This window comes from Serinus canaria, chromosome 4, assembly GCF_022539315.1.
Source record: "Serinus canaria isolate serCan28SL12 chromosome 4, serCan2020, whole genome shotgun sequence".
Classification (NCBI taxonomy): domain Eukaryota; kingdom Metazoa; phylum Chordata; class Aves; order Passeriformes; family Fringillidae; genus Serinus; species Serinus canaria.
Genome location: NC_066317.1, coordinates 17,075,628 through 17,100,373, shown reverse-complemented (window position 1 = coordinate 17,100,373; position 24,746 = coordinate 17,075,628). Strand labels below are relative to the sequence as shown.

The 24,746-nt window shown below is 42.2% G+C and overlaps 1 protein-coding gene across 5 annotated transcripts in view; it reads right to left on the bottom strand.

Moving 5' to 3' along the window:
- The window catches only part of ADGRL3 (adhesion G protein-coupled receptor L3), a 488,937-nt gene that overhangs the window by 290,403 nt on the left and 173,788 nt on the right, over window positions 1-24,746 (bottom strand). For 4 of the 5 annotated variants that reach the window (XM_050973756.1, XM_050973751.1, XM_050973755.1 and 1 more), the window contains exon 3: window positions 23,267-23,517. In XM_050973756.1, coding sequence (XP_050829713.1) covers window positions 23,267-23,321 — 55 coding nt within the window. In that variant the 5' untranslated portion in view covers window positions 23,322-23,517. The remainder of the gene's footprint in view (window positions 1-23,266; window positions 23,518-24,746) is intronic. The other variant, XM_050973754.1, reaches the window with a different exon arrangement.

Below are 24,746 nucleotides of genomic sequence, written 5' to 3'. Positions count from 1 at the left end.
CAAAATGTCAAAACAATTTCAGTGCATCCATGGCACATTTAACTCCTGGCACAGAGGGTTTGCAGCGACCTTGAGTGGGGAGAGCTGCTTAAAGGACCATGAGCTTCTAACCTTTAGAAAAGTCTTTTGGAAACAATACAGACCAAGTCCACTGCATTCCCCTTCTGGTTGTTAACTCCAAGCCTCATTCCTGAAGCTCTTTCTTTACCAAATTATTTACTAAGTGTATTAACATAAATGGAATGGGAAGATTTATTTTTAATTAAAAAAAGAGGGAAAGAGACCTAAGCACACTGTTAATATTGCCAATGCTTTTCATGACTCCATTAAAAAATAAATTTTAAGATTCACCTTTAGTAGCTATTGTAATAGAGCTATTTTTCATTGACTCGGTGAAATTCCTTTCACATTCCTTTTACCTAGGAAAATTAAATGTAAAAGCACATGCAATTTTTTCCTAAAGCAGATTCTTCCTCCAATAAGGAAGCAAAACAACTTAATTATTTATCTGCCATGTATAGGAAGAGTGAAAAGAAAATTAAATCATTAGCTTTTTTCAAAACAGGATAAGAAAGACATCTCTCATGCAGTAGCTGTTTCTTCAGTTATGAACGTTTCACCAATTGTAGTCCAAAGTACACACCAAGTTTTTAGGAGAATAGGAGGCATTTTCTACACTTTCAGAATTGAACTTCTCTGTCTGCCAGGTCTTCTTGCCCTGCCTAAAACATCCCAACAACTAACATCTCTCCAACTCTTGAAGAACATTAAATCTCCAGGTTCCCTAGTCCTGAGGGATAAGGTCAGAGCCAACCTACTGGTGAGGCCAACCTGCCTCCAGGGATCTGAGCCAGGTATTAAAGTCAAAAGATCCACACAGCAGTTAAGGAAGCTAAGCCAGAGAGTACCAAAGAGATGCATTTTAACCCCCATTATCCCCCTTCATTCCTTGGGACAGTCAAGAGAGGAGCAGCCAAGGTGGGGGCACCAAAGCTGAAATAAACTGTTTCTGAAGCTGCATCCCAGTAATCCAGGCTTCCCAACATTCACCATGCATATAAACTGCTATTTACACCTATTCAGAGTGCCTCCATGTCCCAAAGTGCCAAACAATGAAGCCTAGGCTTTGAGCTAATCCAACACTTGCTGTACAAAGGAGTACTAAACTGTAAGCAACTGCAAAAACCTAGGCAGAATAAACACCTATTTTCCCCCTGAAGGAAGACTTGAGCAGCAGAAACAAAAGGCTATTACACTTTCAGATAAATGTACAAGGGATTACATTTTTCTTATAAATATAAAACAGAGTGAAAACAATTTGTTTCAAGGACAATAATTCAAATAAGCAAATTTAGAAATTGTTTCATTTGATACCCACGTCTAGATTTCATTGCAACCTATCAGACACAGAAGGCTAAAACCTTCTATTTTTCAAGGAAGTGAAGTGTGAAAACAATCAAGTTACATGTCTTCAAAAAAACCACTCTCACATTAGTGCCTTCTTGGGTTTGGTGGTATCACCTACTCTGTCCTCCTCACAGAACAGCACCACCAAATCAAACGACCCAAGACCTTTTAGGAGCCCATTAGCAGGTGTGCCAACACAGTAGACAGCAGGAGCTGTGCTCCAGGGAGAGAGAGAGGATTCTGCTGGCAAACCCAAAGGGTGACAGGTCCCCCCCATGTCAGACAGAGTCCCTTGGCTGGAGGGCTGCGAGCCAAGCCCAAGAGACACCACCCAGCCGACCAGTTGCTCTCCAGATCATCTTTCCTCATCTCCTTTGGGGATTTTGGTTCAGTGCCACTCCATGTAGTGTCAATTGTCACACCGAGGTCCCAGAACAGCTGTCAATCAACAGCTGCAGGGCACAGCTCACCCAGGCAGAGCACAGCAAAGCAGAGCTGCTTCAGATACCACTGGCCATGCACGGGGTTGGAGTACAACCCAGGGATCTCCAGCCCTGACATTACAGTTCTGCTAGCAAGCTGAACAAGGCCAGGACACTGCCAGAGAGACCAGCACGTGATCATCCCCATACAAACCTATATGCTCACATGGGCTTCAGCAACAACTTCCTGCCAACATCTAGGGAAGGCAGAGGGCTTAGGACAAACCAAGGGCTGGGTCCTGTAAGTTAAGTGGGGACAGCCAGCCTGTTCTTCCTAAGAACAACCTGGTCACAGCACCCACCTGAGAGCTAGAGGAAAGTGCTAGTACAGCCAAACAGGAGTAAGGGCTCCTGCCACCAGTTCATTTCCTGAGCAAAGGGTGCATTTGACTCCCATTGCAGTCCCTGAAACATTGCCAAGCATTTGGATACTACCATGGCCGAGGCAACGTAAGGTCCTGAAGTACACAGAATTTTGCTGTTCTCAAAATAGGGGTGATCTGACCACTCCTGCCCAAGAATGAAAAAGTAAGCATTTTCTACAAGTAAAGGATATAGGAAGCTGAAGACAGTTCTCAGAGCAGGCAGACAAGATAAAGCAGCGTTAAAGACTAGACCAGCCACGCACTCAGAGCATTTATATTCTGTTTATACTAGGGAACTATTTTCAGCAGGACTCATTATTTAAAATCCTTCACACACCCCCATGCAATGCAGCAAGAAAGGTTAAGGTTTCATTCCCCTGGTGAATTCTCCATGTAATTTGACAAGGGTAAAGCACTGTTCTTGTTCATCAGGTTAAATACAGACCCTGTCACATCACTGGAGGTGCTGTGGACATCAGGCTCTCCTACAGTCCACCACTCGTTTTTGACATTGTGTCTCTGTGTGCTCATGTTTCTTGCAAGTGATGGTTTGCAACAGCTTTTATAAAATGGCAACAGAGCTGATATTTGTCTCTGCTTCCCCAAGCACAAACTATACCCACTTCCCTCATCTCATGTAGATAATGCAACCCAGAGCAATACCACGAAAATTTGGAATAATGTCTGTAATCCTCAGAGTTTGAGGAGGACTGTGAGATTTGAGCTGCCCAGAGCTCCCATAAAAGTAATCTAGCAATGAGACTACTCTGCTTCTGGCAAAGGATGCTTTATAGCACCTCAAAGGACTGAGGTGTACAAGGTTTCTTGTATCCATAAGCCATGTGATCTGTCGTGTCTAAATCAGTAAGCAAAATGAAATCAGACCAAATAATGTACTAAGTGTAAGGGCCAAACAGAGCCCTTCATCTCACATAATGCAACAGCAGTGCAAAACAAGCAGGAGTGCTAGTGCAGCCTTTTAAAACACATTTTCACCCTGCACAGAAGCCACAGGTTGGGAACACATTGCCAAGGGCTCATTTCTGCAGGTTTCTTCAGCATGCCATGGGGAAAGCATGTAGGATGGCCTGCCTGCTTCCTGCCACCCTAAGCAGGGTGGCAGGAAGCAGGCAGGCCATCCTACACATCTCCATGGGTAAGCCTCCTGTAAAGCCCCAAAAAGTGCTGGGAAAAAAAAAAAAAACATCATCAAGGAGATCAAAGATCAGCACACTGTCTGATCCTCATCCCAAAATTTCAGCTTCCCCTGACTGCCCTTTGCTCTTCTGAGTAGTCTGGTTACACAGCAAAGCCCTTGTGAGTGTGCAGAAGAGGAGGTGTGCCCTGCTCACACAGCGTGAACCCCTCTGTACTTGAAGTGGGAGCAGCAAAAACAATAAAGAAGACAGTCATAAACAAGGGTGCATCTTCATACAACACATTTGAGATTTCCAAAATGAGAGGTGGAAAAAAATTCTCATCAAGAATACATCAAGACCTAAATCAGTGTGTAAGGGCAGCTTCAGTCTGATGAGGTCCTGGGAAAACTCACAGTGAGTCAAAGGCTGCCATCCTGCTACTTGGTACTGGGAGATGCAGGCCATGTGTGTTTCTGAACAGTCATTCACATGTGATTTTAGTACCTGTGCATGACCTTCCACAATAACAACCACAATCAGTGATGGCATTGACGTTAATTACTTAAGTTTAAATACAAAACATAATGAGATGATGTGATTCTATTTTCAGACAGTTTTACCTTGAACATTAAACATTATTCAGCTTATTAAAAAAAAAATCAGTTTAGCACAGTCATCTTAAGGGACTTGTGTGTTTTAATCATCAGTTTTAATTAGGCTAAAAAGTAAAGTATAAATCAAGGTCCTTTTTGAGGCACTCTCAAAAGGCACCAAAAAGGTTCCATTCTTTATTTGACTCAAGTGCACGTTATGTTTAAGTGTTAATGAGAACAAACAAGAGTAACTGAAATCAGTCTCCTGCTAATTTTCATAATTTGTAGTAGAACACTTTTCTAATTAATAATAGACTTCTAGAGACATCCATGTTGACAAATACACACAGGCTGCACTCCTCTACCTTTCTGACATCTTTCCTTTGATGCTGATATACAAGGTGCTTCCACACCTTTTTTCCAACAAGCTGGTTAGCCTTAAAAACCTGCATTTTTCCCTGAATCTTCTGGAAGCATCTCACTGTTTGTGAGCTACAGATATCTCAAGACAGAGGAGCTTAGTAACACCAACACAATTCTACATTCAGATGCATGCAGAAACAAACGCACTTTATAGCCAGCTGTACAACAGGATTTGGATTAAATAATGCATTAAAATAAAAAGGATATTATTATTTAAATGTGAATTTTTTTCTGTCTCTGAAGTCTACAGCTTAGATGTACTGCTTACATGCCAGAGGCTGTCACTTGACACAACAGCCTGAGTCACCCAAAGCTACATCTCATGTATAGCGTGGAAGAATGCATTTGGTGCCCAGGGTCAGTGGAGAATATTGAGCATACACTGCAGACCATGAAAGCCTTTGGGGCCTTCTGCACTCCATACATTCTCCTGGATAGGTCACTCTGGCCAAACTTGTCTTACAATGGGCGTAGAAGAACATTTAGAAGTGAAATCTGGGCAAATGGCATTATAAAATGTGAAACCCACTAAGATGAGGGGTCTGAATGCTTGATGCCTCTTTCTAAGACACAAGCTGTTCTTGTGCTTATAAAACCTGTCCTCCTGTACACACCAGCCTAAGCAGTCAAGACTGAAAAATTATCTGCCTAGTAAGAAAAAAAAAACCCCAAAAACAACAACAACCAAAAAAAACCCACCAAAAAACAAAACAAAAAAAAAAAAAACCACCCAAACACCCCAACAAAAAACCAACTCCATTCCTGTCTGCTCCTCAGGTATACTTGATTCTAGCTACTGCCCAGTAATAATCTATTTATTGTCTTCTAGTGTGCAGCTAGAGCTGATGAAAGAGTTACTAGCTCCCAAAACCTGCTATACACTGACAACAACAAATGGCATCAAACACTAGTAGGTCGAAGTGTTCATTTACTAAACTACCCCATGATGTCAAATCAACTGAATGTATACCTCGAGTGTTCCTTTAATTTCTTTCAAAACCTTGGAATCTCCTTCAAAGCTTATCACTTTTCCTGCTTGTTTCAGCCTGTTGAGCCCATTCACATTTTCTGCCAGAATCCCCTCAAGGAGCAGCAAGAGTGACAAGCCAGCAAGAGGGAAAGGGGCTCACTGAAGAAGAGTAAGAAGACAGCAATGCAGGAAAAAGCAAGGAGCATGAAAAGTGACTGAAGGCTTAAGAATTTTGCACACAACAGCCCAGTCAAACCAGCTCTGTAAGCAATATTTTCCTACTACTAAACTGCATTCACTATCAACCTCACTTGTCCTTTACAGCCTAAATCATTACTCAGTATAAGTCAGGTTAAAAAGATGCAGGCAGTGCCTCCAAGGAAGGCTCTCTCCAGGGACCACAAGCCTTCCCACGTAACCCTCGTTACTCAGTTAAGGAGTAGTGTCAATCTCACAAGAACCAAAACAACTGTGAGACAGAACTTCATAGAACACCCATGTTTGAAGTCATCAATGTCAAATCCTTATTTGTTTTAGAGAGGCAGTAACTTTAAATCACATTATCAAAAGGCTCCCTGCGCTAAACTTGAGGGCAAGACAGATTTTTTTATTTTTAAACACAAGTTGACAGTCTAAGGTTATCACTTATTTCTACAAAGTGGATCTTTTAAGAAAAACACTACATTTCAAGAAGCATGCCAAAAAATATCTCAAGATGTAACTCCATGATGCCAAATTCAGTGATGCAGGAGATGATAGTATGATAGTTTTTCTGCCTAACATAGTAATTTATTGTTTCTTTTTTTTTTATTATTATTTTTTATTTAAATACTCTAGCACCTAAAAGCAGTCCTGAAGTCATTGAGTACCTTCTGGAAGCTTGTTTTGAAACAATCCAGAAAAAATTACGTTAAAACATTAAATAAAAAAATACAACACACACACAAAAAAGCCAACAAAAAAAAAAAACCACTAAAACACCTAAACAAACAAACAAAACAAAAAACCTACCAAAAAAAACCCCAGCAGAAACACCCCAAAACCACCCCAACCCTAAAATGCAAAAATTAAACATTTAATTTCATTTGGACTCACAATGAAATAAAATTTGACCCAAGCTAGTTTTAGTCAAGAGTTTTCCTCTGGTTAGAAGTGTCCTTTTAGTTAGAAAATTTATCTCCCATCCCAAAATGACTGAGAAGAAAACACATTTTCTTCTTATATTGCTCAAAATCTGGCCTGGCCATCAAATACTAAAACTCCATTTTTCATGTGCATTTTCTTTTTTTCCATCCACTGAGGGCAAATGAAAGGTAAGAGGTTTCCAGGAGCCCTCACAATGACAAAGAGTTTTCTTAACAAGCACATATTGAATGTCTCCACCAAAACTCAGACAACAGCTGGCTCTGATGGGAAAAACCATGCTGCAGTAGAGAAAATGTCAAACCTCAAAACAGAGAGGGTTTTTAATTAGTTTTTTTTATTATTAAAATAATGAGTAAAGTGAATTATTCCTTGTGTGGATGGTTCCAGTGTTTTCATAGTGTCTCTAACATCAAGAGTTGCAGTAACTATTTGCATCTTAACAGGGATATGTGAGTGCACACTGCTGCTGACAGCAACCCTGCCTACTATTAAATTAATTGATCCAAAACTAAGGAGATGCTTAAGAAAAGCCTTTAAGAAAAGTATTTACTTCAATATTTTTTCCTGGATTATTTTCTTCTATATACCCAAAGAACATTCTCCACTGAGGTGGAAAAAGAGCAAGGAATAGCTTAGACCTTAGCAAGCTCTAGGATGCTGTGAACAAGGTTATGTTTAGCAGATTTCATCTCAGCTCCTTGGGAAAGGGTATCTCCTGTACCATATGCCTCTCCCATCTCTAGTGATGCACACAGAGACCAGCTGTTGCTCCTATTTAGACACCATTCTATTCACCAGGCAAAAAAAGCATCACCTAGAGCAAGGAATGATGCCAGTAGAATGTTATTTTGAAAACGACTGCCTCCTCAATTTATCATCATCCAAGACCAGCCAGAACAAGTAGGCAGTCCATTCTGAAAATAAATGGATTAATCAACGAAAAAATAAATCCTCTGAGGCCAGGTGAAAAGGGAGAGAAATTACCAGGGTGTCAGCAGCTTTACAGTTGCTGTTCTTTGCCTTCTCCACTACCTGGAGACTGACACAGGAGAAAGCACCTGGTGACCAAGAAGAGTCCCACATGAAGCACACCCTGATGTGCTCAGAAATCAATCCTCAGCCACTGGACAGGACAGTGCCCATTCCTGCTGATGCCATACAGCATCCCCAGGCGTAGATTTACAGCAGTGCTGTGACAACTCTTTGTTTCCCTCCTGCAGCTAAGCAACCTTTGGGAGGCACCAAAGCTGTAACCACAATTCTACCACCACCACAAAGCAAATGGAATAGCAACACCTGACTGATAGGCACAGACACTGGCACTAAGAAGACTAAATAAAATTAAAAATGAAACATACCAGAAACTACCCAGCCTGCCAAGATGTTGTGCTAGATATTCCACAATTATCCAGCAAGCTGTCCCTGGCTCTTAAGACTTTAAAGTACAACTGTAATAAAGTTAGAGCACCTCAGCACTGTGGGATATCTAGTCAGATTCACCATGCCAAAGACACTTTGGCAAGACAATTTTCCTTTTTTTCTCGTTATAATGTTTGTAGATTTAACCTCGTACCAGCAGCAGAATTAAAGGTCGAAGAAAATAAAAATAGCACAGGATACAAACACTCATAGTACCTAGCATACCCATAAGGTACTCTGCAGACCACATATCTGCACTGCAAATTGACTGATACATTCTACATACGTGAAATTTAAGGCACTCAAGTTATGATCCAAAAGAATACAAAGGCAGTCTCAAAGAAAACACAAGAACTAAAGTATCAGCTTACTGCTAATTCACTGTGCTGCAAACTCCTGCCTAAATGCAAATAAATGCTGTGTCCTTTAGGTCAGGTAGATGAAAAGTCTTCTACCAATAAAAGGCATCTGTCAAATTTGCAGTATAGAGATTAAAAGCATTTGAAAGGTAAATCTGAAACCCCAGACTGAAACAACACCGTGCTTTCATTTAAACGCGTTACTCTGCACGGTTACTATAAAGCTTTTCACTCACAGTGTAATTTAAGGACCATTTGGATATTCTGTTTGGAAAAAAGGTGTCAAATGAAGGAAAGCGGTGTCGAGTCCAGAAAGTTTGTGAAAATGAAGCCCCATCTGTAATAGCACCCTATAGGGTTTTATTTCAACACCATTATTAAGTAATTGTACTGGTGCCACAGCATTTTCCTCAGAGACCCCCTCCTCTATAAAAAGACTCCCCCAGCATCCCTGCTCCTGTCAGGCACAAATGCTGGTGACAGATTACAGGCAATCAGCAGCGAATGCTGTGACACAGCCCAGGCTGTGATGGTCACGTGAAGCACACGGCTATTCGAGCTCCCCAGACAGAACCCTCCTGGTTGCATGGACAGCCCACATTTCCCTCACTGCTGACTTCTGACATTCAAGGCCAGAGAGGGCTGTGGCTGTTGAGGACAGTTCTCCTCAACGCTGCTAATGCAAAGAAAGTAGGCCAGCAGATGCCATCCACACAAGCAAGCAGCAGGCAGTGACAAAACAACTGTGTACCAGAAGGGAGGATTTTTGGGTTTGTTTTGCTCTCCAAGGGTATTGGACTTAATATGAGATCATGGAGATCAATCTTGTAGATCATGTCTGCTGCACTGTATCCCCCTAACCACTTTTAGCCTTTTCTTCTATTTGGAATCCCACCTGGCAATAAAGGACAGAGAGAACAATTCAATTTATGCAAGTTTCATCAAAGCGAGGAGCCTGCCAGTGGAGGAAACACCCCACACTACCTTCCACAATGAAGGAAAGAATCCAAAATACCAATCTGTCTCTCTTACTTCTTTTGCCCATGAAACAAGCTGTCTTTTGGGAATGATAAAGTTTATTTAACTAGTAACTTACTCAAAGGCCACAATAGAAATCTCTACTATTTTCTGCAAGTATGGGAACTGATCAATTATTTTGACTTAACAGGTCTTTCTGCCTTGGACCCAGGTATGCTAGACGTCTTGATGTCAGTGTGTGATGTGCACTAAAGTTGCAGGAAAAGAGTTAAGATTCTTTCTTCCTGCTAAAGGGATAGATTCAAAGTGCCACACCAACAATCCCAGCCATCACATAATTCCAAGTAAAGTAATAAATTATTTACTACAGCCCCCTATTTGAAAGGGAGTCAATTAGTTAACGTCCCATCAATTAATACTCAGCAAGGAACAATACGAAGAGAGGAACTGGTCTGAGCAGCACAACTCTTGAAACAAAGAGTGCTTTTAAACTGGCTACCTCGGTGTTCAAGCCACTATCTTGCTTCACTGAGCATCTATTCCAATACATAAGAGGCCACAATTGCTAGCAAGACATCCTGTTGACACCTATTCAGTCCTGCCCTACTTTGGCACGATAGTCCTGTGCGTTCTGCGGGGTTCAAACGAGGGCTCAGATACATTCAAGGGATTATAATGCAATGTATTTGAGGGCATCAGGCAAAAGCTTTGTTTCCCAGAACAACATCTGAAGGGCAGCAGCCCCTCGAGGGAGGATGCTGCAAACAAAGTTACCCTGGAGACAGTCTCGGAGGAACAGTGACAAGATGATCTGTTGGACCGGTATTTTAGAGTGGGGGGGATGGGGTGGTGAGTTCTCTACTCCTTGTTTGGGAAGCAAGAAGGGAAATTAAAATGAGGAAAGGAAAAATAATGCTAGGAACCTATTCCAGGATCTTTATAATAAGAAAAGCCCATCACTCCCTCTACTATACAATACCATCTTTTTACTGTCAGGACATAAATAGCTTTCTCAGTTTTTGGCATGACTTTCTCTTAGACTTTGCTTTCAGCCCTGCAATCCAATAAAAGCAGAGCTCGGTCAACCTCTCTGCTCAAGAACTGAGCACCCTGCATTTATGGTCTTCATTTTGCCAAGCCTTCAGACATCTCTCTTCTTCAGACAGGGAGCCCAACCAGGAGAAAGCACCACACGCACAAAGCCACGAGAAATTACCAGAGGCATCACAGCAAACTGTGTCAAAATAAATTTTTTCTTAATTCAAAGCCAGGTATTCTGCTTTATGAACAAATATTCACCCAGGCTTCCCCAGGAAAAACACCTTTCATTCCTATTATTTTTCAGCTCTACTTAGCTCTTTCCCACATCTTTAGCTACTATTTCTATTGCTTTCTAGGTAGTATAGCTAGGTTATTAACTATTTCACATGTGTATTTGGCTTCACACATCATGCTCTAGAGGTTTAAGCATTATTACTATATAACCACCAATGAAGGTATCTATAAAAACTAAGGAACATTTGACATCTCTGCAGCTACCACTTCCACTAAATAGTTTGCAGTGGGACATGGCAATCTGACTATCAAAAAAAACCCACCAAACCTATAAATAAATAAAACAAAAATAAAAATCACACACTGCAGTGAAACATTAAAAAGGACTTGGCCCTTAAAATGGTTGTGAGTCTAACTCTCAGAGAGGTTCATAACCCACAGCTCCTTTTGACTTCTGAGTTTACCCTTTTTAACTCAATGCATTTTCATGAGTGCTAGAGAGACTGATCTCACCTCCTTGTATCAACTTTTCTGTGCCCTGAGCTTTCACCATAATAGCGTTCCAGAGTGATATTGGATACACCAGCCCTCCTCAAAAGTTATTCTTGATTGCATTTTGCCAACTGGCCAACAAGGGATAATGAAATTCAACATGTAAGCACTCCCCCAAGAGCTGGAGAATTTCACATCTGTCATATATTTACTATCCAAAAAGGAAAAGCACTGTATTTGTGCAAGGGCTAGGGCTCTGAGAAACAGGGCTGTCACCAGATGTTCCACAGCTGAGAGTCTGTGTAGCCTCAAGATGTGAGGCTAATCAGTGCAGGCCCTAAATAATTAAGTTACTATGCTTTGCAAGAGCTGCTGGCTGTTTAGAGGAGAAAGACCACAATTCAACATCCTAGTGAGAGAAAGGCAGAAAGAGCTCATATATTATATAGGTGAATGGGGGACAGCAGAATGCACAGGACAAAGTGGGAATCCACATCAAGCCAGACATCCACACAGAGCAGTCCCACCTTCTGGGGCCCACTAGGAAGATTTTGGCACCAGTGCCACAAATCAGAGCAGAGAGCAAATAGCCTAAGCCATTTGGGTTTCTACTAAACAGCATTCCCAATCCTGTTTTCAATTAAGATCCTCAAGGACACTGCACAGAGACTATAGGTTCATCCATTTTGTGCCTCATCTCCTCCATCTTACTGTCTCCCAGCTCTTTAATCTTGGGCTCCTGTGAATTCAGGTATGCAATCTGAAACAAGGACTGTGGCTGTCAGGAGGCAAGGACGTGCTTGCAGTGCCTCACCACAACTGCTCTCTGTCTGGAAGGGTGGCAGCGCTGAAGACACACCAAAACAGCTTCTTACAAATAAGAGCTCTCAAAATTTAGGCCCAGACTTGTTTTTTTTAAAAAAGGTAAGTAAGTCGGAGCCTTTTTGAAATGATTTTTTTAATGGCTGATACTGTAACACATGACTTCCAAGCACTTTCATGACCAGGGCTCACAAACGCTAAGGTGTCTGCTGGTGATAGGAATTCATTATGTATTTGGCATTTGGCCATGAGGCCATTTCCCCCCCCAAAATCAAATTAAGGAAAACAACTAAACATTATTAGATTTTTTAAGTCCTCAGAATTCCCCCAGAGCAATATCTAATGGTAAGATTTTTAATTGCACATGCCTATAAGGTTACAAATTGTGATGACAGGTTGGATTTGAAGTCACAACAAAGACATGAATGCGTGTCAAATGTTCCTAGCATTATTCCAAGTTTAGAAAGACCAGCTCACTATGGGTTTATTTATATATACAGTATGAAAATTACATTTAAAGGACATATACATCCTCATGTGTACATAAACACACAGAGAAAAATAAAATCAAGTGATCTGGATTTTCCTACAACTCTTACAAGTAAGCATTCTTCCTTGAAAACATACCACCAATTACAAGTACACAGAATTGAGCAGCAATGCTTGCAAAACACAGTCAGAGGTGATAAACAGGACTTGGCCCTGAATCTGTCTTTCAGAGTGGAGGAATAAAGGGTATTCCTGTTCCCAGGAACACCTGCCAGCCCCAGTGCTGACTGCCCTGCCTCAGCACAGCAGGGAACACATTAGAGGGAGGAAGAAGATGCCCCTGGAGAAACACACAGCAAGCAGCCCTTGGCAGGGTTAGTACCAGCCCCTGGCTTTGTGGAGCACCACCACGGCTTCCCCTGCCTGCAGAGACACTGCCACGTGGATTTGTTCATCCACACCCTTGGCTGGAAGGGCGCTGAGCTCCCAGCTCTGCTCCAGCCTGACCAAAATAGCACAGCCAGCCACACTGCCTTGCTCATAAGCCAACAGGCACATCTCCCCCCCACTGCAGAGAGAAGTGCTGCACGAGACTGACATACCAAAGCCAGTTTCCTTTTTGTCATCTACTCCCCTGATACTAAATCAGCCCCTACTGCAGCCTCCAGCATTTCAGTAATAGAAACAAGACACTGTGAATTAAAAGTTGGAGACAGATCTTCAGCAACAAGAGCTGGAGAGGAGAAAAACACCCTAGATTTCTCATTTAAATCAGCAGCACCAATGGACTTCTGATTGTTCCTAGAAAAGCATGAAGGGGATCAGCCTACCAAGAGAACAAGGACCAAGCACAATGCTGTAACTCGCAGGGCAGGGGAGCAGCCCACACTCTGGTGAACTCACTGCAAGCTCAAGGTTGGAGAGATTAGCCCAGGGTACCTTCTCCTCCATGTCACACTCCAGCTTTCCCCAGAGCAACCCCTCTGGGCTGAGCAAACCAGATTCAGAGTGCATCTACATAGAAGCACTGACTTACCATGGGATTTGGATCAGACCCCATAAACATTTAGAACATGGGTTGGACTCAATGATCTTGAAAGTATCTTCCAACCCATTGATTCTGTGATAAAATGAACTCAGTATTAAAATGCTGTATTTATTTATGGCTCCACATTCTGGAGACTTAAGAACAGGTGACAATTTGACTGAGCTTCTAAAATCCATTATGTATCTCAGTTTCCATAGATTATGGTAAAGGAGGGAGTGACAGTAACAAAATTACACATTCCTAGTCCTTACCTCTTCCTCTGCCTATTCTAATGCACAGACTGTCTTTTTTAGCACCTGTGAGTCTTACAGGAACCAAACTTACACCTCAGGATGTGTAACAAGGCACCACCACTATCAAGCACTGCAGAAAGCAGCCCAACGCAGCAAAGCACCAGGGAATATGGAGAAGTATATTCTGCTGTAATTTTATTTCCTTGAGTTTATGGGATGCATTCAGTATTGCACTGTAACTAAAAACCCACCAGCCCAGGCCCACGCTTGCTACAATGGGCAGACTGCAGCAACTGTGTGGTGTTGGCTAAAAACCCATTGCACAGCCCACAGCTTGGAGCAGAACCACAACAGAACAGGGATCATCCTGCCAGGCCCTGGGAGGAATATTCCAGGGAGGCTGCCCAGCACAAAACTGTTTGATGAAATCGGGGAAATTCCAAGTGAGGAAAATCTCCTGAAGTCTCTGACATGCTTTTAATTTTTCCCACACCACAGCATCTTTCCCAGATGAGTTGCTCATTGAGCAGCAGGAAATGTCTTCCCAATTAAAAAAAAACCACATCATCAAACATATCCAGTGCAAAAAAATCATGATCAATAAAGGAAACAACTGAACAACAGTAAATATGCCATGGGGTAATAAACATCAGATGGCTCCAAGATTCATTTAGCATGGTGGAGTTGATAAAATGGATGTTAGAGATATCTTCTGGGGAATCAGCAGTTTCATTTGCAATAAAGAGCTGCTTCTTGCTGTTTTTATCTGGGCACAGGGTGCTCTCCCTAACAGGAAAACAGCAGGCATGCCCAGAACTCACAGGAGTAGGTTAGTAGCAGCTGAGGTGGAGGTGCAAGAAATGCAGGTGTGGCCATAATTGATTCCCTCACTGTCATTCTTTTCTCATTTTAGCTTTGAGTACTTCAACATGCCCAGCTTCAATGTATGAGAGAACTAGGGCCAGAAAACCCTCAGAAGTATTTTTTTTCCTATCCAACTCCAACGGCTTAAGCTTAGCCAATGTTATTAGAAAAAGAAAGCAGAAATAACAACCCATTTGTGGGCAATCCCACAAATTTTCACATCCAGAAAAGAGGTATTCCAGCTGCACGGAAAGGATGGGCACAGCAAGCTTTTGCACTTACAAAACCTGGCCGTGGCTTTCACCTGCACTGCTGGAAAGGATGTCTCTGCCCTAGCACTACACTGCTGCTTTGTTTGCAAAGATGTTCTTTGGTCCTGCACTTCTCCATTCACTGGGGGAATGGATGCATGGTCTCACCCACCAAACCCCTTTAATCAGCCCAGAATGTCATGATCTCTCCAACCCCTGGCAGCTTCCTGTGGTTTTCACAAAAATGAGCTTTATCTGGAAGCTTAGCCTTAACAAAGTAGACAGGAATCAGAAATTAGCCAAATGAAGGTGACGATGCAATAGGTGAAAACAAATAGGCAATGAGTGGGCAGTTATCTCCCCTCTTCATGAGGATAAAGAAAGGGAAGTTACTCTCATCTGCTGCTCCTTCTTTACTGCACCAGCCTCATCGGACCTCAGCTTGTCCCAAAAAACAGTCCTTTTGGAGTATTCTTGCATGCCCAGGAAGACCCAGGACAAAGAGAATTCTCATGTGTAGAAAGCTGCAGATGTGAAAAGATTCCTGGTTCTCTGTGGCACCTCTGGCTATTGGCTAAGGGATGCCTGTACCCATATTAGTCAGCTCTGAGACAGGACATTTTTCAGTCTTGGTTCCTTAAGGACTATTAACTCCAAAAGGATGTATAGAGAGAACAGTCTCATGAATATTTGGAAAAGCCAGGCAAGCTTTTTTGCTTGGTTGTTGGTTTGGTTTTTTATTTATTTTAGTTTGGTTTTTTTGATTGGTTTGTTTTTTTCAAGCATTTGCATCTAATGCCAAACCACAGCAATTGCATCACTTACATGGAAAACCACTGTGGTTTTTCATTGGGATGCTAATCTTAATATCCATATCCATCAGAAGTGAAACAGCTTTGGCCACATCAATATCCTGATGAGTTTTAAGCTGCTGAGAACGTAAGTAAAATTTATTTAGAGAGTAACTGCCCTGAAAGTACCCACTTTTAATAGCAATCCCATATTTATTCTGTGCTTAGCAATGACAAGGACTAGTGAGGAATAGGGCTATCTAACAGTACTTGCTAGTCAGGAACTACTACAAAATCGACAGACCTGGATCAGCATGGCTGATAATTTCAACATCCTCCTGAATTCCAAGAGCAAGCCAGGCAATACCCCAGAGATCCTGTCATTTCAAGCACATGGCTTCTCTTAATTCTTTCAAAACAATTCATTGGGAAGAAGGTTTTAGCCTGGTAACCTTTAAGTCCCCTTAACTGCATGAGCTTTGACTTTTCAATTTAAAAAGAAAGAATGCTAAAGGTTTGTAGAAAGACAAAGGAAAAGGCAAATTAAGAAATACTTTTATGGCATCTGTGGCCCTTTTGTTTTTCCTCTCCAGTACCACCCAAGCTGTTTTCAGGTTGGCTTATTTTTTCCTCAACACATCAGCATGATGCCTTTCTGACACTCCTCCAAACTGCTGTCACCAAACCACCTTGTCTATTTGCTCAGCACTTGCTCTAAGGGACCAAAACCCGAATGCACCAGACATTACATTTGCATAGCCTGAACTGGGAGAAGATTGGAAGGCTCAAGAGACTGGCTGCAAGCTAAGGTTTCCAGATCCAATCAAGACTAGGTCAGAAACAAGGAAACCTAATCATTCTACACAGCAACTGCCTGACAGCTGATACAAAATGAATACTTAGAGTTAGGTCAGCTTTTTTAGACAGCAGATATCTGCACCATGACACCTATTCATTACCTAGGGTTAATGACACAAATATAATTTTTCTGGATTTAACAAAACTCCTTATTGCATAAAGCTATTTACACCTCTTTGTCAGAAGCTCAGCATTGCGCTTTTCAGTCCTGTTTTTTAAAAACTGACTTTTCTTAAAGAAGTTCACTAATAAAAACATTTTTACAATCACAGTAAAATATAATAGGAATTAAATTATGGTGCAATAATTCACACTTGACTGCACAGAGGCCATTTGGCCTTCATCTTTGTGTCTGAATGTGCTGGGTGGGAATTACTGCACTGTAATTCACATGCTGTCACATCTTATGGCTTGACTAACACTTGAAAAAATCAGAGCTCAGAGTTGGTCACTAGAGAACAGAAATCAGTCTTGTCAGGAAATTGTTACAAATGACAGAAGCATCAGATATTTCAAGCCTGAAAGGTAACACAGCTTACCCCTTTCCTGCTGCTGTGAGAGCATTTTCTGATGCTGCAGTTCAGAAAGAAACCCACATGCACTGCTGCCATACACAATACATGCTAAAAAACATCAAACATTCAGGATGGGAAGTGACTAAATATGATCCAGTTGCAACCCCCTTGCCATGGGCAGGGACACCTCCCACTAGACCAGGTTGCTCAGAGTTCCACCAAACCTGGTTTTGAACACTTCCGAGGATGGGGAGCACAGCTTCTCTGGGCAACCTGTTCCAGAGCCTCACCACCCTCACAGGGGAACTCTGGCTTTGTGGAACATCACAACCTTCCTGTGGCCCCTTCTCTCCGGTTTGTTCAGATCCCTCTGGATGGCATTCCATCCTTCAGGCATGTCAGTGCATCACATAGCTCAGTGCCAACAAAAAACTTGCTGAGGATGCAGCGAGTTGATCCCTTTGTCCGTGCCACCGATGAAGACATTAAATAGCCCTAGTCCTGATATGGAACCCTGGGAGGAACAGGTCTTGTTTCCTCCCTATAGGAGGAATAGTCTTTGAGCAGACACACTTGCCAAAAACTGAAGAAAAACCCCCACATTATGAGAAAACTTGCCTAAAATCTCCCTCCTCATTTAGTGTGAAATTTAGACATGAAAGAAATGGGTCCGCACACAGACCTCTGGACCGCGTAATGGCTTAAACAAGAATTAAGTAGTGGATAGTCTTAAAAAGGTCGAATTTCACCCTCTATCAGTTTATAGATTGATCTGTCATCAGATGGGGAACTTAATACTCTTAATTTTAGTGTAATGCTGCTAATGAAAGCACTGTAGTTTATACAGAGAACAGCCACCCCCTTTTATCAGGAAAAGCCTTCCTCGATCACTTGTTCCACTATGGAAAAGGTGGCACGGCTGCAGGTAATACAAATTGCCAAGAATAGCAAACATTATAAATATTTCAAGGATGATTAATCTTTAAAACACTGAAGTTAGGCAGAAGCCTGGAAGTCAACTTGGCTATTTCACAACTAATAAAACATGTATCTTGTATTTCATTGTAACTGTATAAAGAGTATCGTAGTAAAAGGCAATTATCCACCATTCACTAGCTAACATAACACTTGTACAAGTATAAAAGCAACACAGTATGTATTTTAAGCAGTGACAGTATTTTCCCCGTATTAAAATAGCAGTGAGGAGAATGTTCAGCTCACATTAAACAGCACTCTGTCACCAAAGACCAGCCTGCTAGCATCATATATTCCCCCAAGATAGATAAGGCAGCTTGCTTTAACAGAATCATTGTCACCAGGCAACTACCAGTGCTGTTCAGTAATAAATATTTCCACTGTTCCCACAGAAACTGGCTCGGCATCTGGACCTGCTAATGCCTGGAGAGATCAGCCTGACCTTGGAGTGCCATCTTTTCACAAGGATGCAGCCCTCACCACGGCTGTCTCCCAGAAGCATTGCAGAGATGGAGCAGAAGCTCAGAGGGCAGGAACAGGACAGCAGACGAGGCTCTCTTCCTTGCAGCTGCGATGACTTGAAAGGACTTCAAATTTCATTTCCTACTCTGGGAATGATAAATTAGCTCAGCCCCATCTCAAACCAATTCTCATATGGAGAGACAAAATGGCATCTGTCCCTAAATGCAGGAAGGTCACTTCACAGCTACGCCAAAGGACTGCATAAATGAATTCTTGGAGGCAACCAGGTTTTTTAAAGTTTAGAACTGGGCCAGCAGCATCTGCAGTCCTGCCAGTTTGGCGCTGTCAAGTATCAGTATTAGGCCTGAAGCTTCATAACTATACCAGGCTCCAGGACTTGACGGGCTTTGTCTGAACTACAACCTATTTTAGCTTAAACTTAGCTCTAATCTCCAAAGTTATTTGAGAAACTTTGCTGCACTTGCAACTTCCCCTGGGATCAGATAACTTTTGTCTAGTCTGTCCTAGCTGCAATGTCAAATTGTCCTGGTTTTGGCTGGGATAGAGTTCATTTTTTCTTAGTAGTTGGTACAGTGCTGTGCTTTGGATTCAGTATGAAAATACAGAATCACATTCATATACGAGGCTGGAGGGAAGTAGGCAAGCATATGTGTGGTGCTTAGTTGTGAGCTGGGCATAAATCATGACACAAATATCTACTGTTTGTTCTGTAATTTCAGCCAGGTTTTGGTTACATTATTGTTTAACTTGTTCTGACTTGAGTTTTGCTTAGTTTTGGCCAAGTGTGTGGTTCTAACCCAAAAATCACATTGTGTATCAAAGAAAATATGAAGGAATTTAAGCAATCACAGCAATGACTAACCCACCCCATGGATCATCAGGAGAGAACAGTGTGCAACTCGTTAATAAATACAGGGTTTAAAAACATAGAAAATGATCCCAGGCAGCTGCAAGACCAGGAGGAACTAAACCCCAGAACTTTGCCCAAGCAGGATCCAGGATGCTGACTGCTCACTCTCATATCACAAGAACAAGGAAAGAGCTTAGCAGCAGAAAAAACAGGCAGATTGTTATAAATTCAATAAAATCAGTAGGTATGACTATCTCCAACAGAAGCCGGGCAATTTGTATTCTTACTTAATTGGAAAAGTAGTTGTCCCTTTTTGAATTATTAAAAGAAGCAGAGTAACAAAAATTAATTCATTCTTTGTTGCCCATCATATAATTAGACACACAGTACAATCCTTAAAAAGTAATTTGCAAATAAATAATAATAAACCAATCTGATAGGATGATAAAGATCTTTCCATACAACAGGCCTTCAGCTCTCTTCCAGAGCCTAAAATAAGTCACTTGTTTGGAGACGTGCAAAATCTCACCCCACAGCGATCACTGTGCTATCCCTCCTATCCTGCCCCTAACAGCATGCAGCTCTGGATCTCTTTATTTCTATTATTATTTTTGTCCAGCAGTCTGGAAGTCTTAAATCTCAGCTCTGAGCCACACACGAGCACGACAGCAATGTGACAGAGCAGGTGTGCATCTCTCCAGGCTTGCAAACTGAGCTGCTGCCTGTCATGTCCATCTCATCTCAAGTGAACTTTTGACAGCGTTCATTTGTGGGTGAAGAGCAATCTGCTCTGTTTGGGGTCAAGGGGAGGAAGGCTGAGGAAGAGAACAGCTGCTCATTCCAGAAAATGCCTCTTGGAAATCCACCTGCCACAGGGAAAGAGGATCCGTTTGCTCAGGTGTACATGGGGGGAAACACAAACCAAGGAGCACTTCCCCCCAGGGTCCAGACCTTCAGATGCTTTGGGAAAAGCTTCCAAAGAGGGGCAAAAAGAAGGCAGGGGTGCAAAAGTCCTGTCCCCTCAGCAGAGCCCTTGCAAAGGATGAAAAAGGCTTTGCTTTTATTGTTATTGCTGATGGCTTTATTTTATTCCTTGGTATTATTTCAGTCTATCTTGTGTAATTCTCTGATTTTGTATAACAGGTTTTTAGTTTTAGGCAACAAATGGATTTACAGGCTTTGCTGTAGCTTACGAGTGGGGATAGCTTTTGGGGGGGCTTCTACACTGCTCCAGGTTGTGGCATAAGTTGTAAGCTATTTTCCATTCAAGTCAAGGGTAACAGTAAAGAAAGCAGCCACTACACAAATCTATTATTAAGTGTTTCACATGGTTCAGTTTTTTGGTGAGCTATGATTCAAAGCAGTCTGATCAAAACTAGACAGTGCTGTGCCTGTGCATCTTGGATACAGCAGATTAACATCATCACTGAGGAAATGCAAGGACTCCTGACCTTTTCCCCTTTTATGATTTCTACAGCTTATCAGCAAGATGGCATTGTACCAGGGCACTATTCTGGAAGATTACTTTTCATCTTGCAGATCACTGAGTATACACCCTTTGACTCCATACCTGTCATCACAGCCCAAGAAACACAATCTACTCCAAGAAATGATACAGCTAAAGCAAAAAAAAAAAAAAAAAAAAACCCACCAAAAAAACACAAATAAACCCAACAAGTCCCCTCAAAAAAATAAAAAAAAAAAAAAACCAAAAACAAAAAAACCCTCAAAACACCACCACCTCTCCAATTTATGAGATCACTGGTCTAGGAAATCTGTGTGTAATGCAGGTACCACTATGGATGAAGAGGCTGTGTCAGGGAACCCAAAAAAGGAATGAGATGTAGCAAGGTCAGTCTGAAAAAGCATTTCATATCATCTCCAGCAATCACTGGAGTCATTCCAGATCATCAAAGAGGAACTCAAATGCTTGATTCCTGTTTAGCATAAATTCTGAATGCTTTCTGCATCCTGGCCACTCAAGAGATCAGAACAGGGAAAGCCAAATGAAGTTCTTTGGCTCAGACCAAGGGTGCTCTCCTCCCTCCCTTGTTCAAAGACAGCTATCACACTTCCACTAGCAGCTGATCAGATAATGTGGGTGTTGGGGATCAGATAATGTGGGTGTTGGGTAGATGGGTGATGGTCAAATTTACCACCCCAGCAAACACCCTGTACATTTAGTCTGGAGAGGAGCATAAAGGGCAGAAATATTTCCAGATGTAGTTCCTGCACCTCTGGCATTTGCTCATCTGTAGTATGGTATGACTCCTAGGATACTTGTGACATTTTCATTTACTGGGACTATCAGGCAGGACTTTCCTGCTACAGTGGCACTGAGAATCTTAAAACTGCCAGAGGCATATTTAAACTAATAATTGCTTTCACTGTTAATACTACTTAATTATAAAGATTTACAAATCATTTAGCATTTAACTTTCCTGGGGAGGATTGGAGAGCACCTTTCTGAACAGCTCTTCCATTCCACCCTAACTGGTCAACTCAGTTTAAACACTTATTCTAATTTTCAAGTCAGTGAGGAGAAGTCTTGCTTAAAGAACCATATAGTTCTTTAGTACAGATAGATTTTGTCCCCAAAGGTTATGCAAGACAGGTTGTGCTCTATAGACATGTTCATCCAATCATATTTTTTTCATTTTTTTCATCACCATCCTTCCTGTGAAATTTTCCTCCGGTGTTTTAGCACATACACAAAGGATCAGTTGGTAAAGCTCAAAGAGCCTGATGAATATTTTAAAAGCAGGGACTAGCAGCTTACATACAGGGAGTCATGTCATTTACAGACAGGCTTCCACTGGCCTTTAATTAAAGTGAGATCCTTGGCAGAGTTCACCTTCCATTTAAGCATCAGAAAAATCAGGCAGACAGATTTTCCAAAGTTCTGCCCTGAGCATTTAGTAACCATCACTGCTAACAGGGGCTCCTCAAGCCTTCAGCACTTGTGAAACCTGCCACCTTACTTCTACAGCATACACTTGGGTTTCTCGTATCAAAAGAACCCAACAGGCCCCAAAATCTTATTTCAAAGAATTACAAGCGTCACATTTCACTTAAGAGTTTCCTGGCTAATAAAAGAGATCAAAATTTTCTGCTACAGCTCTGCACTAGATTTGCATGGCCAGGTTTTGGGGAGGAAGGGGCTGGTTACAGGGGTGGCTTCTGTGAGAAGCTGCTTTAAGCTTTCCCTGTGTGTGACAGAGCCAATGCCAGCTGGCTCCAGGACAGACCCATCACTGGCCAAGGCTGAGTCCATCAGGGACTGTGGTCCTGAGCCTCTGGGATAACATATCCAAAAAAGGGGACAAAGCTGCTGCTTTGTGACAGGAACAGCTCTGGAGACAGGGTCAGTGAAGGAAGAGGGGCAGGAGGTGCTCCATGTGCCAGAGCTGGGATTTCCCTGCAGCCCTTGGAGGTGAAGCAGCTGTGTCCCTGCAGCCTTGCTGTGGCTCTGTGGAGAGAGAAGCCCGCACTGGAGCAGGTTTGCTGGCAGGACGAGTGACCCCATGGGAGGAACCCACGCTGGAGCAGGGGAAGAATGTGAGGGCTCCTCCCTCTGAGGAAGAAGGAGCAGTAGAAACAAGATGGGATGAACACAACTCCCATTCCCTGTGCCCCTGTACTGCTGCAGGGCAGGAGGCAGAGACAACTGGGAATAAGTTCACTTCAGGAAGAAAGGAGGTGGCGGGGGGACAGTGTTTTTACAATTTGCCTTAATTTCTCATTACCCAACTCTGATTTGTTTGGTAATAAATCTGTTCTTCCCCCAAGAAAAGAGAAGAAAAAGTCTGTCTAATGTAGCAGCTAAACTCAGAAAAAGAAGCCTTTATATGTCACCAGAGTTCTGTGTTTCAGTAGTTAAGTCATAATGTAACCTGGGAATCTCAAAGACATGAGGTGCAAGCAGGGAGATAAATCAACATCCTGTAAAAAAACCCATTAGGAAAAGACAGAAAAAAAACCTTGCTATTTTCTTGTTTCTTCCCTTCCCCCAGGCACATTTACAGCACCTCTCACTCACCATGGGCAAACGGTGTTAAGAGCATCGTGAAGAACAGCAGCTGTGATGACCACATGACTGTGAAGGAGAGCTTGAAAGTATCCCAGCAAACAAGGGTTCAAATAAAAAGGTGAGCGTCCTCCTGCACTTGCTTCCAACACTTCACTGTTGTTGGCCTTCAATTCACATCCAAAAAGAGGGACAAAAAAAATCAATAATAATAATAATAATTAAAAAAAAAAATCCCACAGCCAGTATCCAGAGTCTGAGACCTACAAATGAGAAAGGAAAAAAAAATGCAGTTAGTAAAACAGTAAGATAGATGTTTTCAATCAAGTCTTGCTGCATTTCTTTGCTGACAGCAGCTGTAAAGGCAAATGTGTCTTCCCCTCTCCCTGGCCCTTCAGATGCATGCACATTCCTACATAAAACAGGAATTAAAACTTATGCCTGTGCAGAGAACCAGTTGCTGGATAACCAGTGTTCTGCCTCCTCTTGCAAAAGAGGGCCCCAGACAGCAGTTTTGAACAAAAAAGCTGAGACTTTTCCCTCCCTTTTGCATTTCTGTCGTGCCTCCGACGTGGATGCTAACTGCAAGATACCAGGCCAGGCAGTGGGATTAGCAACATAGCTTGGGAGCATTTCCACTGATGATACGCCAGAAAGCCTCTCTTTGTCTGAGGCGACCTGCATGGCTTTCAATCACTGCATCTGGACCAGGCTTTGAACCCAAGCAGAGCCCAAAGTCACCCTTATCCTGCAGCCAGCTACTTTCTACTCACTGCCAGCCGAGCCCTGCAGTTATTGATTGAGGAATTAAACATAATGGTCTCGTCCATCCCACGCGCTCGCAGGAAAGCGCGGGGAAATCTGAATCCGCGCTTGAATAGAAACATTCGCTCATTTAGGCGGAGAACGCATTCCAGCTCTCCATCATTTTAATCTCTCCAGAAGGGGCTACGTGGCCACGGTGACTCAAACTTGGCAGGAAAAAAACAACTACACAGAGTTAAACTGCGGCAGCAGTTCGAAACTTAGCTCCCCACTGACTTTGAAATGATGAGGAAATATGAGGAATTGAAAAGTACTTTACATATCTGTTTAGAACTCCTTAGACTCTGCAGTCTTCACAGTACTGGTCTAATTAAAAACTCTCCAAAAATCTCTGATCAACAGAAGTTATTCTTCTCTGAGCACAGAAGCTGTTTTTGCCAACTTTTGTTCTTACCCAAAACCAAGTCTGAGCCAAAAAGCTGTATGAAAAAACTGTGCCGCATGCCATTGTGATGTGAGTATATTTCTGAAAGTCTGGCATGACAAAGTGGCCTTTGTTTTGCTTCCTATCTTTACTGATCAACTAAATAAAACCCCATATTGTTCAGAACCAAAGTCTATAAAGAAGCTGCATTTCTTTTTAATAAATATATCTTGCACTGCCAAGATTTTATTTTCTCACTTGACTCTCCTCCCCAGTCTGTGACTGCAATTTGTTCACTCAAAA